At 49.3% G+C, this 19,586-nt stretch overlaps 1 protein-coding gene across 2 annotated transcripts in view; it reads left to right on the forward strand.

Annotated features, from left to right (window-relative positions):
* LOC132808817 (transgelin-3-like) overlaps window positions 1-15,951 on the forward strand; it is a 91,189-nt gene extending 75,238 nt beyond the window's left edge. For both annotated transcript variants that reach the window (XM_060822258.1, XM_060822259.1), the window contains exons 3-5: window positions 14,192-14,366; window positions 14,990-15,092; window positions 15,719-15,951. In XM_060822258.1, the coding sequence (XP_060678241.1) occupies window positions 14,192-14,366; window positions 14,990-15,092; window positions 15,719-15,860 (420 nt within the window). In that variant the 3' untranslated portion in view covers window positions 15,861-15,951. The remainder of the gene's footprint in view (window positions 1-14,191; window positions 14,367-14,989; window positions 15,093-15,718) is intronic.
* The last annotated feature ends 3,635 nt before the right edge of the window (window positions 15,952-19,586 follow it).

Consider the following 19,586-nt stretch of genomic DNA (forward strand, 5'->3'; position numbering starts at 1 on the left):
ATTGGCCATGCTAAATTACCCATAGTGCTCAGGGATGTGCAGGTTAGGGTGGATTGGCCATGCTAAATTACCAATAGTGTTCAGGGATGTGTAGGTTAGGGTGGATTGGCCATGCTAAATTACCCCATAGTGCTCAGGGATGTGCAGGTTAGGGTGGATTGGCCATGTAAATTACACCATAGTGTTCAGGGATGAGCAGGTTAGGGTGGATTGGCCATGCTAAATTACCCCATAGTGTTCAGGGATGTATGGGTTAGGGTGGATTGGACATGCTAAATTACCCATAGTGCTCAGGGATGTGTAGGTTAGGGTGGATTGGCCATGCTAAATTACCCCATAGTGCTCAGGGATGTGCAGGTTAGGGTGGATTGGCCATGTAAATTACACCATAGTGTTCAGGGATGAGCAGGTTAGGGTGGATTGGCCATGCTAAATTACCCCATAGTGTTCAGGGATGTATGGGTTAGGGTGGATTGGACATGCTAAATTACCCCATAGTGTTCAGGGATGTGTAGGTTAGGGTGGATTGACCATGTAAATTACCCCATAGTGTTCAGGGATGTGTAGGTTACGGTGGATTGGCCATGCTAAATTACCCCATAGTGTTCAGGGATGTGTAGGTTAGGGTGGATTGGCCATGCTAAATTACCCCATAGTGTTCAGGGATGTATGGGTTAGGGTGGATTGGACATGCTAAATTACCCATAGTGCTCAGGGATGTGTAGGTTAGGGTGGATTGGCCATGGTAAATTACCCCATAGTGTTCAGGGATGTGTAGGTTAGGGTGGATTGGCCATGCTAAATTACACCATAGTGTTCAGGGATGTGTAGGTTAGGGTGGATTGGCCATGCTAAATTACCCCATAGTGCTCAGGGATGTGCAGGTTAGGGTGGATTGGCCATGCTAAATTACCCCATAGTGTTCAGCGATGTGTAGTTTAGGGTGGATTGACCATGCTAAATTACCCCGTAGTGTTCAGGGATGTGTAGGTTAGGGTGGATTGGCCATGCTAAATTACCCCATAGTGTTCAGGGATGTGCAGGTTAGGGTGGATTGGCCATGCTAAATTACCCCATAGTGTTCCGGGAAGTGCAGGTTAGGGTGGATTGGCCATGCTCAATTACCCCATAGTGTTCAGGGATGTGTAGGATAGGGTGGATTGGCCATGCTAAATTACCCATAGTGTTCAGGGATGTGTAGGTTAGTGTGGATTGGCCATGCTCAATTACCCCATAGTGTTCAGGGATGTGTAGGTTAGGGTGGATTGGCCATGCTAAATTACCCCATAGTGTTCAGGGATGTGTAGGTTAGTGTGGATTGGCCATGCTAAATTACCTATAGTGCTCAGGGATGTGTAGGTTAGTGTGGATTTGCCATGCTAAATTACCTATAGTGCTCAGGGATGTGTAGGTTAGGGTGGATTGGCCATGGTAAATTACCCCATAGTGCTCAGGGATGTGAAGATTAGGGTGGTTTGGCCATGCTAAATTGCCCCATAGTGTTCAGGGATGTGTAGGTTAGGGTGGATTGGCAATGCTAAATTGCCCCACAGTGTACTGGGATGTGTAGGTTAGGGTGGATTGGCCATGCTAAATTACCCATAGTGTTCAGGGATGTGTAGGTTAGTGTGGATTGGCCATGCTCAATTACCCCATAGTGTTCAGGGATGTGTAGGTTAGGGTGGATTGGCCATGCTAAATTACCCCATAGTGTTCAGGGATGTGTAGGTTAGTGTGGATTGGCCATGCTCAATTACCCCATAGTGTTCAGGGATGTGTAGGTTAGGGTGGATTGGCCATGGTAAATTACCCCATAGTGCTCAGGGATGTGAAGATTCGGGTGGTTTGGCCATGCTAAATTGCCCCATAGTGTTCTGGGATGTGTAGGTTAGGGTGGATTGGCAATGCTAAATTGCCCCATAGTGATCTGGGATGTGTAGGTTAGGGTGGATTGGCCATGCTAAATTACCCACAGTGTACTGGGATGTGCAGGTTAGGGTGGATTGGCCATGCTAAATTACCCATAGTGTTCAGGGATGTGTAGGTTAGTGTGGATTGGCCATGCTCAATTACCCCATAGTGTTCAGGGATGTGTAGGTTAGTGTGGATTGGCCATGCTAAATTGCCCCATAGTGATCTGGGATGTGTAGGCTAGGGTGGATTGGCCATGCTAAATTACCCACAGTGTTCAGGGATGTGTAGGTTAGGGTGGAGTGGCCATGCTAAATTACCCCATAGTGTTCAGGGATGTGTAGGTTAGTGTGCATTTGCCATGCTAAATTACCTATAGTGCTCAGGGATGTGTAGGTTAGGGTGGATTGGCCATGCTAAATTACCCCATAGTTCTCAGGGATGTGTAGGTTAGGGTGGATTAGCCATGCTAAATTACCCATAGTGTTCAGGGATGTGTAGGTTAGGGTGGATTGGCCATGCTAAATTACCCATAGTGCTCAGGGATGTGTAGGTTAGGGTGGATTAGCCATGCTAAATTACCCATAGTGTTAAGGGATGTGTAGGTTAGGGTGGATTGGCCATGCTAAATTACCCATAGTGCTCAGGGATGTGCAGGTTAGTGTGGATTGGCCATGCTAAATTACCCCATAGTTTTCAGGGATGTGTAGGTTAGGGTGGATTGGCCATGCTAAATTACCCATAGTGTTCAGGGATGTGTAGGTTAGGGTGGATTGGCCATGCTAAATTACCCATAGTGCTCAGGGATGTGTAGGTTTGGGTGGATTGGCCATGCTAAATTACCCCATAGTGTTCAGGGATGTGTAGGTTAGGGTGGATTGGCCATGCTAAATTACCCCATAGTGTTCAGGGATGTGCAGGTTAGGGTGGATTGGCCATGCTAAATTACCCATAGTGTTCAGGGATGTGCAGGTTAGGGTGGATTGGCCATGCTAAATTACCCATAGTGTTCCGGGATGTGCAGGTTAGGGTGGATTGGCCATGCTAAATTACCCATAGTGCTCAGGGATGTGTAGGTTAGGGTGGATTGGCCATGCTAAATTACCCATCGTGCTCAGGGATGTGTAGGTTAGGGTGGATTGGCCATGCTGAATTACCCAATAGTATTCAGGGATGTGTAGGTTAGGGTGGATTGGCCATGCTAAATTATCCCATAGTGTTCAGGGATGTGCAGGTTAGGGTGGATTGGCCATTCTAAATTATCCCATAGTGTCCAGGGATGTGTAGGTTAGGGTGGATTGGCCATGCTAAATTACCCATAGTGTTCAGGAATGTGTAGGTTAGGGTGGATTGGCCATGATAAATTACCCATAGTGGTCAGGGATGTGTAGGTTAGGGTGGATTGGCAATGCTAAATTACCCATAGTGCTCAGGGATGTGCAGGTTAGGGTGGATTGGCCATGCTGAATTACCCCATAGTATTCACGGATGTGCAGGTTAGGGTGGATTGGCCATGCTAAATTACCCATAGTGTTCAGGGATGTGCAGGTTAGGGTGGATTGGCCATGCTAAATTACCCATAGTGTTCAGGGATGTGCAGGTTCGGGTGGATTGGCCATGCTAAATTACCCATAGTGCTCAGGGATGTGTAGGATAGGGTAGATTGGCCATGCTAAATTACCCATAGTGTTCAGGGATGTGTAGGTTAGGGTGGATTGGCCATGCTAAATTACCCATAGTGCTCAGGGATGTGTAGGTTAGGGTGGATTGGCCATGCTAAATTACCCCATAGTGTTCAGGGATGTGTAGGTTAGGGTGGATTGGCCATGCTGAATTACACCATAGTGTTCAGGGATGTGTAGGTTAGGGTGGATTGGCCATGCTAAATTAACCCATAGTGTTCAGGGATGTGTAGGTTAGGGTGGATTGGCCATGCTAAATTACCCATAGTGTTCAGGGATGTGAAGGTTAGGGTGGATTGGCCATGATAAATTACCCATAGTGCTCAGGGATGTGTAGGTGAGGGTGGATTGGCCATGCTAAATTACCCCATAGTGTTCAGGGATGTGTAGGTTAGGGTGGATTGGCCATGATAAATTACCCATAGTGCTCAGGGATGTGTAGGTGAGGGTGGATTGGCCATGCTAAATTACCCCATAGTGTTCAGGGATGTGTAGGTTAGGGTGGATTGGCCTTGCTAAATTACCCCGTAGTGTTCAGGGATGTGTAGGTTTGGGTGGATTGGCCATGCTAAATTACCCATAGTGTTCAGGGATGTGAAGGTTAGGGTGGATTGGCCATGCTAAATTACCCATAGTGCTCAGGGATGTGTAGGTTAGGGTGGATTGGCCATGCTAAATTACCCATAGTGCTCAGGGATGTGTAGGTTAGGGTGGATTGGCCATGCTGAATTTCCCCATAGTATTCAGGGACGTGTAGGTTAGGGTGGATTGGCCATGCTAAATTACCCATAGTGTTCAGGGATGTGTAGGTTAGGGTGGATTGGCCATGGTAAATTACCCCATAGTGCTCAGGGATGTGCAGGTTAGGGTGGATTGGCCATGGTAAATTACCTACAGTGTTCAGGGATGTGCAGGTTAGGGTGGATTGGCCATGGTAAATTATCCCATAGTGTTCAGGGATGTGCAGGTTAGGGTGGATTGGCCATTCTAAATTATCCCATAGTGTCCAGGGATGTGTAGGTTAGGGTGTATTGGCCATGCTAAATTACCCATAGTGTTCAGGGATGTGTAGGTTAGGGTGGATTGGCCATGATAAATTACCCATAGTGGTCAGGGATGTGTAGGTTAGGGTGGATTTGCCATGCTAAATTACCCATAGTGCTCAGGGATGTGTAGGTTAGGGTGGATTGGCCATGCTGAATTACCCGTAGTGCTCAGGGATGTGTAGGTTAGGGTGGATTGGCCATGCTAAATTACCCCATAGTGCTCAGGGATGTGTAGGTTAGGGTGGATTGGCCATGCTAAATTAGCCATAGTGTTCAGGGATGTGCAGGTTAGGGTGGATTGGCCATGCTAAATTACCCATAGTGTTCAGGGATGTGCAGGTTCGGGTGGATTGGCCATGCTAAATTACCCATAGTGCTCAGGGATGTGTAGGTTAGGGTGGATTGGCCATGCTAAATTACCCATAGTGTTCAGGGATGTGTAGGTTAGGGTGGATTGGCCATGCTAAATTGCCCATAGTGTTCAGGGATGTGTAGGTTAGGGTGAATTGGCCATGCTGAATTACCCCATAGTATTCAGGGATGTGTAGGTTAGGGTGAATTGGCCATGCTAAATTACCCATCGTGCTCAGGGATGTGTAGGTTAGGGTGGATTGGCCATGCTAAATTACCCCATAGTGCGCAGGGATGTGCAGGTTAGGGTGGATTGGCCATGCTAAATTACCCCATAGTGCGCAGGGATGTGCAGGTTAGGGTGGATTGGCCATGCTAAATTACCCCATAGTGTTCAGGGATGGGTAGGTTAGGGTGGATTGGCCATGGTAAATTACCTATAGTGTTCAGGGATGTGGAGGTTAGGGTGGATTGGCCATGCTAAATTATCCCATAGTGTTCAGGGATGTGCAGGTTAGGGTGGATTGGCAATGCTAAATTATCCCATAGTGTTCAGGGATGTGCAGGTTAGGGTGGATTGGCCATGCTGAATTACCCATAGTGTTCAGGGATGTGTAGGTTAGGGTGGATTGGCAATTCTAAATTACCCATAGTGCTCAGGGATGTGTAGGTTAGGGTGGATTGGCCTTGCTAAATTACCCCATAGTGCTCAGGGATGTGTAGGTTAGTGTGGATTGGACATGCTAAATTACCCCATAGTGTTCAGGGATGTGTCGGTTACGGTGGATTGGCCATGCTAAATTACCCATAGTGTTCAGGGATGTGCAGGTTAGGGTGGATTGGCCATGCTAAATTACCCATAGTGTTCAGGGATGTGCAGGTTAGGGTGGATTGGCCGTGCTAAATTACCCCATAGTGTTCAGGGATGATGTGTTGGTTAGGGTGGATTGGCCATGCTAAATTACCCCATAGTGTTCAGGGATATGTAGGTTAGGGTGGATTGGAAATGCTAAATTACCCATAGTGCTCAGGGATGTGTAGGTTAGGGTGGATTGGCCATGCTAAATTACCCCATAGTGTTCAGGGATATGTAGGTTAGGGTGGATTGGCCATGCTAAATTACCCATAGTGTTCAGGGATGTGCAGGTTAGGGTGGATTGGCCATGCTAAATTACCCATAGTGTTCAGGGATGTGCAGGTTAGGGTGGATTGGCCGTGCTACATTACCCCATAGTGTTCAGGGATGTGTAGGTTAGGGTGGATTGTACATGCTAAGTTACCCATATTGTTCAGGGATGTGTAGGTTAGGGTGGATTGGCCATGCTAAATTACCCCATAGTGTTCAGGGATGTGTAGGTTAGGGTGGATTGGCCATGCTAAATTACCCCATAGTGTTCAGGGATGTGTAGGTTGGGGTGGATTGGCCATGCTAAATTACCCCATAGTGTTCAGGGATGTGTAGGTTAGGGTGAATTGGCCATGCTAAATTACCCATAGTGTTCAGGGATGTGTAGGTTAGGGTGGATTGGATATGCAAAATTACCCCATAGTGTTCAGGGATGTGTAGGTTGGGTGGATTGGCCATGGTAAATTACCCATAGTGTTCAGGGATGTGCAGGTTAGGGTGGATTGGACATGCAAAATTACCCCATAGTGTTCAGGGATGTGTAGGTTAGGGTGGATTGGCCATGCTAAATTACCCATAGTGTTCAGGGATGTGCATGTTAGGGTGGATTGGCCATGCTAAATTACCCCATAGTGTTCATGGATATGCAGGTTACGTTGGTTTGGCCATGCTAAATTACCCATAGCGTTCAGGGATGTGTAGGTTAGGGTGGATTGGCCATGCTAAATTACCCATAGTGCTCAGGGATGTGCAGGTTAGGGTGGATTGGCCATGCTAAATTACCCATAGTGTTCAGGGATTTGTAGGTTAGGGTGGATTGGCCATGCTAAATTACCCCATAGTGTTCAGGGATGTGAAGGTTAGGGTGGATTGGCCATGCTAAATTACCCATAGTGTTCAGAGATGTGTAGGTTAGGGTGGCTTGGCCATGCTAAATTACCCCATAGTGTTCAGGGATGTGTAGGTTAGGGTGGATTGGCCTTGCTAAATTACCCATAGTGTTCAAAGATGTGAAGGTGAGGGTGGATTGGCCTGGGTAAATTACCCATAGTGTTCAGGGATGTGTAGGTTAGGGTGGATTGGCCATGCTAAATTACCCATAGTGTACAGGGATGTGCAGGTTAGGGTGGATTGGCCATGCTAAATTACCCATAGTGTACAGTGTTGTGCAGGTTAGGGTGGATTGGCCATGCTAAATTACCCCATAGTGTACTGGGATGTGCAGGTTAGGGTGGATTGGCCATGCTAAATTACCCATAGTGCTCAGGGATGTGCAGGTTAGGGTGGATTGGCCTTGCTAAGTTACCCCATAGTGTTCCGGGATGTCTAGGTTAGGGTGGATTGGCCATGCTAAATTACCCCATAGTGTTCAGGGAAGTGCAGTTTAGGGTGCATTGGCCATGCTCAATTACCCCATAGTGTTCAGGGATGTGTAGGTTAGGGTGGATTGGCCATGCTAAATTACCCCATAGTGTTCAGGGATGTGTAGGTTAGGGTGGATTGGCCATGCTAAAGTACCCCATAGTGTTCAGGGATGTGTAGGTTAGGGTGGATTGGCCATGCTAAATTACCCCATAGTGTTCAGGGATGTGAAGGTTAGGGTGGATTCGCCATGCTAAATTACCCATAGTGCTCAGGGATGTGCAGGTTAGGGTGGATTGGCCTTGCTAAATTACCCCATAGTGTTCAGGGATGTGTAGGTTAGGATGGATTGGCCATGCTGAATTACCCCATAGTGTTCAGGGATGTGCAGGTTAGGGTGGATTGGCCAGGGTAAATTACCCATAGTGTTCAGGGATGTGTAGGTTAGGGTGGATTGGCCATGGTAAATTACCCATAGTGTTCAGGGATGTGCAGGTTAGGGTGGATTGGACATGCAAAATTACCCCATAGTGTTCAGGGATGTCTAGGTTAGGGTGGATTGGCCATGCTAAAATACCCATAGTGTACAGGGATGTGCAGGTTAGGGTGGATTGGCCATGCTAAATTACCCATAGTGTACAGTGTTGTGCAGGTTAGGGTGGATTGGCCATGCTAAATTACCCCATAGTGTACTGGGATGTGCAGGTTAGGGTGGATTGGCCATGCTAAATTACCCATAGTGCTCAGGGATGTGCAGGTTAGGGTGGATTGGCCTTGCTAAATTACCCCATAGTGTTCAGGGATGTGTAGGTTAGGATGGATTGGCCATGCTGAATTACCCCATAGTGTTCAGGGATGTGTAGTTTAGGGTGGATTGACCATGTAAATTTCCCCATAGTGTTCAGGGATGTGTAGGTTACGGTCGATTGGCCATGCTAAATTACCCCATAGTGTTCAGGGATGTGTAGGTTAGGGTGGATTGGCCATGCTAAATTACCCCATAGTGTTCAGGGATGTATGGGTTAGGGTGGATTTGACATGCTAAATTACCCATAGTGCTCAGGGATGTGTAGGTTAGGGTGGATTGGCCATGGTAAATTACCCCATAGTGTTCAGGGATGTGTAGATTAGGGTGGATTGGCCATGCTAAATTACCCCATAGTGTTCAGGGATGTGTAGGTTAGGGTGGATTGGCCATGCTAAATTACCCCATAGTGCTCAGGGATGTGCAGGTTAGGGTGGATTGGCCATGCTAAATTACCCCATAGTGTTTAGCGATGTGTAGTTTAGGGTGGATTGGCCATGCTAAATTACCCCATAGTGTTCAGCGATGTGTAGTTTAGGGTGGATTGTCCATGCTAAATTACCCCATAGTGTTCAGGGATGTGTAGGTTAGGGTGGATTGGCCATGCTAAATTACCCCATAGTGTACAGGGATGTGCAGGTTAGGGTGGATTGGCCATGCTAAATTACCCATAGTGTTCAGGGATGTGTAGGTTAGGGTGGATTGGCCATGCTAAATTACCCATAGTGTTCAGGGATGTGTAGGTTAGGGTGGATTGGCCATGCAAAATTACCCATAGTGTTCAGGGATGTGTAGGTTAGGCTGGATTGACCATGCTAAATTACCCCATAGTGTTCAGGGATGTGTAGGTTAGGGTGGATTGGCCATGCTAAATTACCCATAGTGTTCAGGGATGTGTAGGTTAGGGTGGATTGGCCATGCTAAATTACCCATAGTGTACTGGGATGTGCAGGTTAGGGTGGATTGGCCATGCTAAATTACCCATAGTGCTCAGGGATGTGCAGGTTAGGGTGGATTGGCCTTGCTAAATTACCCCATAGTGTTCAGAGATGTCTAGGTTAGGGTGGATTGGCCATGCTAAATTACCCCATAGTGTTCAGGGAAGTGCAGTTTCGGGTGGATTGGCCATGCTCAATTACCCCATAGTGTTCAGGGATGTGTAGGTTAGGGTGGATTGGCCATGCTAAATTACCCATAGTGCTCAGGGATGAGCAGGTTAGGGTGGATTGTCCATGCTAAATTATCCATAGTGTTCAGGGATGCGTAGGTTAGGGTGGATTGGACATGCTAAATTACCCATTATGTTCAGGGATGTGTAGGTTAGGGTGGATTGGCCATGTAAATTACACCATAGTGTTCAGGGATGTGTAGGTTAGGGTGGATTGGCCATGCTAAATTACCCCATAGTGTTCAGGGATGTGTAGGTTAGGGTGGATTGACCATGTAAATTACCCCATAGTGTTCAGGGATGTGTAGGTTACGGTGGATTGGCCATGCTAAATTACCCCATAGTGTTCAGGGATGTGTAGGTTAGGGTGGATTGGCCATGCTAAATTACCCCATAGTGTTCAGGGATGTATGGGTTAGGGTGGATTGGCCATGCTAAATTACCCATAGTGCTCAGGGATGTGTAGGTTAGGGTGGATTGGCCATGGTAAATTACCCCATAGTGTTCAGGGATGTGTAGGTTAGGGTGGATTGGCCATGCTAAATTACACCATAGTGTTCAGGGATGTGTAGGTTAGGGTGGATTGGCCATGCTAAATTACCCCATAGTGCTCAGGGATGTGCAGGTTAGGGTGGATTGGCCATGCTAAATTACCCCATAGTGTTCAGCGATGTGTAGTTTAGGGTGGATTGGCTATGCTAAATTACCCCATAGTGTTCAGCGATGTGTAGGTTAGGGTGGATTGGCCATGCTAAATTACCCCATAGTGTTCAGGGATGTGTAGGTTAGGGTGGATTGGCCATGCTAAATTACCCCATAGTGTTCCGGGAAGTGCAGGTTAGGGTGGATTGGCCATGCTCAATTACCCCATAGTGTTCAGGGATGTGTAGGTTAGGGTGGATTGGCCATGCTAAATTACCCATAGTGCTCAGGGATGTGCAGGTTAGGGTGGATTGGCCATGCTAAATTACCCCATGGTGTTCAGGGATGTGTAGGTTAGGGTGGATTGGCCATGCTAAATTACCCATAGTGCTCAGGGATGTGCAGGTTAGGGTGGATTGGCCATGCTAAATTACCAATAGTGTTCAGGGATGTGTAGGTTAGGGTGGATTGGCCATGCTAAATTACCCATTATGTTCAGGGATGTGTAGGTTAGGGTGGATTGGCCATGTAAATTACACCATAGTGTTCAGGGATGTGTAGGTTAGGGTGGATTGGCCATGCTAAATTACCCCATAGTGTTCAGGGATGTGTAGGTTAGGGTGGATTGACCATGTAAATTTCCCCATAGTGTTCAGGGATGTGTAGGTTACGGTGGATTGGCCATGCTAAATTACCCCATAGTGTTCAGGGATGTGTAGGTTAGGGTGGATTGGCCATGCTAATTTACCCCATAGTGTTCAGGGATGTATGGGTTAGGGTGGATTGGCCATGCTAAATTACCCATAGTGCTCAGGGATGTGTAGGTTAGGGTGGATTGGCCATGCTAAATTACCCCATAGTGCTCAGGGATGTGTAGGTTAGGGTGGATTGGCCATGCCAAATTACCCCATAGTGTTCAGGGATGTGTAGGTTAGGGTGGATTGGCCATGCTAAATTACCCCATAGTGCTCAGGGATGTGTAGGTTAGGGTGGATTGGCCATGCTAAATTACCCATAGTGCTCAGGGATGTGCAGGTTAGGGTGGATTGGCCATGCTAAATTACCCCATAGTGTTCAGGGATGTGTAGGTTAGGGTGGATTGGCCATGCTAAATTACCCATAGTGCTCAGGGATGTGCAGGTTAGGGTGGATTGGCCATGCTAAATTACCAATAGTGTTCAGGGATGTGTAGGTTAGGGTGGATTGGCCATGCTAAATTACCCCATAGTGCTCAGGGATGTGCAGGTTAGGGTGGATTGGCCATGCTAAATTACCCATAGTGCTCAGGGATGAGCAGGTTAGGGTGGATTGTCCATGCTAAATTATCCATAGTGTTCAGGGATGTGTAGGTTAGGGTGGATTGGACATGCTAAATTACCCATTATGTTCAGGGATGTGTAGGTTAGGGTGGATTGGCCATGTAAATTACACCATAGTGTTCAGGGATGTGTAGGTTAGGGTGGATTGGCCATGCTAAATTACCCCATAGTGTTCAGGGATGTGTCGGTTAGGGTGGATTGACCATGTAAATTACCCCATAGTGTTCAGGGATGTGTAGGTTACGGTGGATTGGCCATGCTAAATTACCCCATAGTGTTCAGCGATGTGTAGTTTAGGGTGGATTGGCCATGCTAAATTACCCCATAGTGTTCAGCGATGTGTAGGTTAGGGTGGATTGGCCATGCTAAATTACCCCATAGTGTTCAGGGATGTGCAGGTTAGGGTGGATTGGCCATGCTAAATTACCCCATAGTGTTCAGCGATGTGTAGTTTAGGGTGGATTGGCCATGCTAAATTACCCCATAGTGTTCAGCGATGTGTAGGTTAGGGTGGATTGGCCATTCTAAATTACCCCATAGTGTTCAGGGATGTGTAGGTTAGGGTGGATTGGCCATGCTAAATTACCCCATAGTGTTCCGGGAAGTGCAGGTTAGGGTGGATTGGCCATGCTCAATTACCCCATAGTGTTCAGGGATGTGTAGGTTAGGGTGGATTAGCCATGCTAAATTACCCATAGTGCTCAGGGATGTGCAGGTTAGGGTGGATTGGCCATGCTAAATTACCCCATGGTGTTCAGGGATGTGTAGGTTAGGGTGGATTGGCCATGCTAAATTACCCATAGTGCTCAGGGATGTGCAGGTTAGGGTGGATTGGCCATGCTAAATTACCAATAGTGTTCAGGGATGTGTAGGTTAGGGTGGATTGGCCATGCTAAATTACCCCATAGTGCTCAGGGATGTGCAGGTTAGGGTGGATTGGCCATGCTAAATTACCCATAGTGTTCAGGGATGTGTAGGTTAGGGTGGATTGGACATGCTAAATTACCCATTATGTTCAGGGATGTGTAGGTTAGGGTGGATTGGCCATGTAAATTACACCATAGTGTTCAGGGATGTGTAGGTTAGGGTGGATTGGCCATGCTAAATTACCCCATATTGTTCAGGGATGTGTAGGTTAGGGTGGATTGACCATGTAAATTACCCCATAGTGTTCAGGGATGTGTAGGTTACGGTGGATTGACCATGTAAATTACCCCATAGTGTTCAGGGATGTGTAGGTTACGGTGGATTGGCCATGCTAAATTACCCCATAGTGCTCAGGGATGTGTAGGTTAGGGTGGATTGGCCATGCTAAATTACCCCATAGTGTTCAGGGATGTGTAGGTTAGGGTGGATTGGCCATGCTAAATTACCCCATAGTGCTCAGGGATGTGTAGGTTAGGGTGGATTGGCCATGCTAAATTACCCCATAGTGCTCAGGGATGTGCAGGTTAGGGTGGATTGGCCATGCTAAATTACCCATAGTGTTCAGGGATGTGTAGGTTAGGGTGGATTGGACATGCTAAATTACCCATTATGTTCAGGGATGTGTAGGTTAGGGTGGATTGGCCATGTAAATTACACCATAGTGTTCAGGGATGTGTAGGTTAGGGTGGATTGGCCATGCTAAATTACCCCATAGTGTTCAGGGATGTGTAGGTTAGGGTGGATTGGCCATGCTAAATTACCCCATAGTGTTCAGGGATGTGTAGGTTAGGGTGGATTGACCATGTAAATTACCCCATAGTGTTCAGGGATGTGTAGGTTACGGTGGATTGGCCATGCTAAATTACCCCATAGTGCTCAGGGATGTGTAGGTTAGGGTGGATTGGCCATGCTAAATTACCCCATAGTGTTCAGGGATGTGTAGGTTAGGGTGGATTGGCCATGCTAAATTACCCCATAGTGCTCAGGGATGTGTAGGTTAGGGTGGATTGGCCATGCTAAATTACCCCATAGTGTTCAGGGATGTGTAGGTTAGGGTGGATTGGCCATGCTAAATTACCCCATAGTGTTCAGGGATGTGTAGGTTAGGGTGGATTGGCCATGCTAAATTACCCCATAGTGTTCAGGGATGTGTAGGTTAGGGTGGATTGGCCATGCTAAATTACCCATAGTGTTCAGGGATGTGCAGGTTAGGGTGGATTGGCCATGCTAAATTACCGCATAGTGTTCAGGGATGTGTAGGTTAGGGTGGATTGGCCATGCTAAATTACCCCATAGTGCTCAGGGATGTGCAGGTTAGGGTGGATTGGCCATGCTAAATTACCCATAGTGTTCAGGGATGTGTAGGTTAGGGTGGATTGGCCATGCTAAATTACCCATAGTGCTCAGGGATGTGTAGGTTAGGGTGGATTGGCCATGCTAAATTACCCCGTAGTGTTCAGCGATGTGTAGGTTAGGGTGGATTGGCCATGCTAAATTACCCATAGTGCTCAGGGATGTGTAGGTTAGGGTGGATTGGCCATGCTATATTACCCATAGTGCTCAGGGATGTGTAGGTTAGGGTGGATTGTGGGGGATGTTGGTGAACAAGGACATCTCTGCGGAGTTAGATCCCCTCGAGGCATTCCCTTGAACTCTCCGGGGTTGGGGATGGAAGCGTTGGTCGGCGACGTTGGATGCCAGGGATGGCCTGGCCACTCGGCCCATCGGCTCCACGCCCCGGGGATCGTCCCACCTGGGCCAAGGGAGGAGAGCCTCCGGGCCTGAGGTCGTGCAAAGGCGTCGCTGTTTGGCTTTGCGTCCTGCCCGCTCTGGTAACCGCCTTCTCGTGCAGGTCCTGTGCCACCTCATCAACAGCCTGCACCCTGCGGAGCGGCGCCCCATCAGGAGGATCCAGGTGTCTGAACGGGCCTTCACCCAGATGGAGCAGATCTCCCAGTTCCTCAAGGCCCTCACTGACTACGGGCTGACAGCCACCGACCTCTTCCAGACCGTGGACCTGTGGGAAGGTGAGGTCCCCTCGCCCCCCCCCACCCAGGGGGCCTCCTTGGGGGGCGCGCTCGGGGTAGCTGGACACCCAGGGAGGGCCAGAACGGCCTCCATCTTGAACGCCCGTGCCCGGGGCCGAAAGCAACGGGGGAAGGGCCGAGCGGCCTCTTCCCCGCTCCCCTGTGGGATGGGCCTGGGGGAGGGGCTGAACGGTCTCCTTCGGTTCCATGTGGGACAGGTTCGGGTGGAGGGGCTGAATGGCCTCCCACTGTTCGCTGGCGGACAGGCTAGAGAATGGGCTGAATGGCCTCCCCGGTTCCTCCTGAACGTGGTTCAGTCACAGTGATGGTCGACTGTCCCCTCTCTCTCTCTCTCACACACTCTCTCTCTCTCTCTCTTTCTCTCTCTCTCTCACACTCTCTCTCTCTCTCTCTCTCTCACTCTCTCTCTCACTCTCAGTCTCACTATCTCCCTCTCTCTCTCACACACACTCTCTCTCTCTCTCTCTCTCTCACTCACTCTCTCTCCCCCTCTCTCTCTCACACTCTCTCTCTCTCTCACACACTCTCTCTCTCTCACTCTCTCTCTCACTCACTCTCTCTCTCTCTCTCTCACACTCTCTCTCTCTCTCTCTCTCTCTCAGCTAAGAATCTCGCAGCCGTCCAACAGTCTCTGATGGCCCTCGGGGGGAAGGCGATCTCCAAGGACGATGGTTACTTCCGGGGTGACCCGAGCTGGTTCCCACGGTGAGTCCCACCGAAACCAATAGGAGGAACTGACCTGGGAGGGTTTGATGGGGGACAGTGTAGAGGGAGCTTTACTCTGTATCTAACCCCGAGCTGTCCCTGTCCTGGGAGTGTTTGATGGGGGACAGTGTAGAGGGAGCTTTACTCTATATCTAACCCCGTGCTGTCCCTGTCCTGGGAGTGTTTGATTGGGGACAGTGTAGAGGGAGCTTTACTCTGTATCTAACCCTGTGCTGTCCCTGTCCTGGGAGTGTTTGATGGGGAACAGTGTAGAGGGAGCTTTACTCTGTATCTAACCCCGGGCTGTCCCTGTCCTGGGAGTGTGTGTGATGGGGACAGTGTAGAGGGAGTTTTACTGAGGCCTGACGCGTGCTGACCGGGCTGTAGTTTCCCAAGGTCTCCCGGCGGGATGTGGTATCACGTGACTGGCAGTGACCCGGAGATGAGTGTAGAGGGAGCTTTACAAGTCTGAGGAGATGGTTGGTTTATGTTGATGGAGACAGACCGTGCTGAGCATGCTCAGAGCGGTGGGGTGGCGGGAGTGGGGGAGTGGGGAAGTGGGGGTGTGTGCTCGGACCCAGCCTTACGGCTGTCTCACTCTGTCCTCCCCATGGCTGTTCGACCAGGAAAGCGGCGCAGAATCCTCGCGCGTTCACTGAGGAGCAGATGCGACAGGGCCAGTCCATCATCGGGCTGCAAATGGGATCGAATCAGGGGGCGTCCCAGGCTGGGATGAACCCCTCGGGATTGAGCCGGCAAATATTGTGACCCGGGAGGTGGAATGGTGCGGGAGGGGCAGCTCCTGTTCCCCAATCACGGGGTCTGCTTCACTGAATAAAGACATGGCGTATTCATTCTACCTCTGTGTCTGTGAGTGTCTGTGTGTGAGTGTGTCTGTTTCTGTGTGTGTGTCTGTGTGTGAGTGTCTGTCTGTGTGTGAGTGTGTCTGTTTCTGTGTGTGTGTCTGTGTGTGAGTGTCTGTCTCTGTGTGTGTGTGTGTCTGTCTGTGTGTGTGTCTGTGTGTGAGTGTCTGTCTGTGTGTGTGTGTGTCTGTGTGTGAGTGTCTGTCTGTGTCTGTGTGTGTGTCTGTCTGTGTGTGTGTGTGTGTGTCTGTGTGTCTGTCTGTGTGTGTGTCTGTGTGTGTGTCTGTCTGTGTGTGTGTGTCTGTCTGTCTGTGTGTGTGTGTGTCTGTGTCGTGTGTGTGTCTGTGTGTGAGTGTATCTGTTTCTGTGAGTGTCTGTGTCTATGTGTGTGTGTGTGCCTGAGTGTGTGTCTCTCTTTCTGTGAGTGTGTCTGTGTCTGTGTGAGTCTGTGTGTACGTCTGTGTGAGTGTCTGTGTCTATGTGTGTGTGTCTGTGTGTGTGTACGTCTGTGTGTGTATGTCTGTCTGTGTGTGTGTGTGTGTGTGGGAGTGTGTCTGTGTCTGCTTCTCTCGCTGGCTCACAGACTGAACAACATCCCTGAGGGTGAGAGCCACAGCTTAATAACATGCCATACCATCGAATCACAGGATCCCAACAGTGTGGATACAGGCACTTCAGCTCATCAGGTCCACACCCACCCTCCGAAGGGTAACCCACCTAGACCCAGTCCCCTACCCTGTTACTCCATATTTACCCCTGGCCAATCCACCCTGAGGAGAACCTTCTTCACCCAGAGAGTGGTGGCTGTGTGGAATGCTCTGCCCCAGAGGGCAGTGGGGGCCCAGTCTCTGGATTTAAGAACGAGTTGGATAGAGCTCTCAAGGATAGTGGGATCAAGGGTTATGGAGATAAGGCAGGAACAGGATACTGAGTAAGGATGATCAGCCACGATCATATTGAATGGTGGTGCAGGCTCGAAGGGCAGAATGGCCTACTCCTGCACCTATTGTCTATTGTCTAACCTACACATCCCTGAGCACTATGGGTAATTTGGCATGGCCAATCCACCCTAACCTACACATCCCTGAACACTATGGGGTAATTTAGCATGGCCAATCCACCCTAACCTACACATCCCTGAACACTATGGGGTAATTTAGCATGGCCAATCCACCCTAACCTACACATCCCTGAGCACTATGGGGTAATTTAGCATAGCCAATCCACCCTAACCAACACATCCCTGAGCACTATGGGTAATTTAGCATGGCCAATCCACCCTAACCTGCACATCCCTGAAACTATGGGTAATTTAGCATGGCCAATCCACCCTAACCTACACATCCCTGAGCACTATGGGTAATTTAGCATGGCCAATCCACCCTAACCTACACATCCCTGGGCACTATGGGTAATTTAGCATGGCCAATCCACCCTAACCTGCACATCCCTGAGCACTATGGGGTAATTTAGCATGGCCAATCCACCCTAACCTACACATCCCTGGGCACTATGGGTAATTTAGCATGGCCAATCCACCCCAACCTGCACATCCCTGAACACTATGGGGTAATTTAGCATGGCCAATCCACCCTAACCTACACATCCCTGGGCACTATGGGTAATTTAGCATGGCCAATCCACCCTAACCTACACATCCCGGAGCACTATGGGTAATTTAGCATGGCCAGTCCACCCTAACCTACACATCCCTGGGCACTATGGGTAATTTAGCATGGCCAATCCACCCTAACCTGCACATCCCTGAACACTATGGGTAATTTAGCATGGCCAATCCACCCTAACCTACACATCCCTGAACACTATGGGGTAATTTAGCATGGCCAATCCACCCTCACCTACACATCCCTGAGCACTATGGGGTAATTTAGTATGGCCAATCCACCCTAACCTGCACATCCCTGAGCACTATGGGGTAATTTAGCATGGCCAATCCACCCTAACCTGCACATCCCTGAGCACTATGGGGTAATTTAGCATGGCCAATCCACCCTAACCTACACATCCCTGGGCACTATGGGTAATTTAGCATGGCCAATCCACCCTAACCTACACATCCCTGGGCAGTATGGGTAATTTAGCATGGCCAATCCACCCTAACCTACACATCCCTGAGCACTATGGGTAATTTAGCATGGCCAATCCACCCAAACCTACACATCCCTGGGCAGTATGGGTAATTTAGCATGGCCAATCCACCCTAACCTGCACATCCCTGAACACTATGGGGTAATTTAGCATGGCCAATCCACCCTAACCTGCACATCCCTGAACACTATGGGTAATTTAGCATGGCCAATCCACCCTAACCTGCACATCCCTGAACACTATGGGTAATTTAGCATGGCCAATCCACCCTAACCTACACATCCCTGAACACTATGGGTAATTTAGCACGGCCAATCCACCCTAACCTACACATCCCTGAACACTATGGGGTAATTTAGCACGGCCAATCCACCCTAACCTGCACATCCCTGAACACTATGGGTAATTTAGCACGGCCAATCCACCCTAACCTACACATCCCTGAGCACTATGGGTAATTTAGCATGGCCAATCCACCCTAACCTGCACACTGGACTGTGGGAGGAAACCGGAGCACCCGGAGGAAACCCACACAGACACGGGGAGAATGTGCAAACTCCACACGGACAGTCGCCCCCGAGGCTGGGATCGAACCCGGGTCCCTCGGCTGCAACGCAGCAGTGCTACCCACTGAGCCACCGTGCCATCGCTGGGATGGAGCATACGGGGCAGTAGCCATTACTCGCCAGGGTACGAGAGCAGGGAGGTGATGTCGGAGCTGAACAGGACTCTGGTGAGGCCAGAATGGGGTATGGGGGGTATGCAGGCCTGGTCCCCCTGTGAAAGGAGAGATGGAATTGTATGGGGGGGCGGGGGGGAGATTCACTGGGATGCTGCCTGGGATGGAGCATTTTAGCAACGGAGAGAGGCTGGAAATGCTCGGGGTGTTTTCCTTGGAGCAGACAAGTCTGAGAGGGGGATCCTGACAGAAGGATATAACATTACGAGGGGCATTGACAGGGTCGGGAGAAGGTAGCTGTTTCCCCCGAATCGTAGGGTCAGTGGCCCCGGGATGGGGTGGTGTCATCAGGTGGATCAGAGAGAATTTGAGCCAAGGATTTGTCCCTCAGAGGGGGGTGGGCGTGTGGATTGGACAGCCTGGGCTGGGCTGGATGTTGAGGTAAGTTTGCACGCAACTCTGAAAAAGTACTTGGAGGAGCACTTCAAATGTTGTAACATTCAAGGTTACGGCCGAGTGCTGGAACATGGAATAGGTCTCGGTGCATGTCAACCTTTCATTGGACAGACTCAACAGGCCTAACACGGTCAGTGTGCCCCTATCTCCCTGACAGAGGGGACTGAGAGACACCAGTCAGTGTACAGATATCTCCCTGACAGAGGGGACTGAGAGACACCAGTCAGTGTACAGATATCTCCCTGAGATAGAGAGAGGGGACTGAGAGACACCAGTCAGTGTACAGATATCTCCCTGAGAGAGAGGGGACTGAGAAACACCAATCAGTGTACAGATATTTCCCTGAGAGAGAGGGACTGAGAGATACCAGTGTACAGATATCTCCCT

The sequence above is a fragment of the Hemiscyllium ocellatum genome, assembly GCF_020745735.1.
Source record: "Hemiscyllium ocellatum isolate sHemOce1 chromosome 40 unlocalized genomic scaffold, sHemOce1.pat.X.cur. SUPER_40_unloc_10, whole genome shotgun sequence".
In the NCBI taxonomy this organism is placed as follows: Eukaryota; Metazoa; Chordata; class Chondrichthyes; order Orectolobiformes; family Hemiscylliidae; genus Hemiscyllium; species Hemiscyllium ocellatum.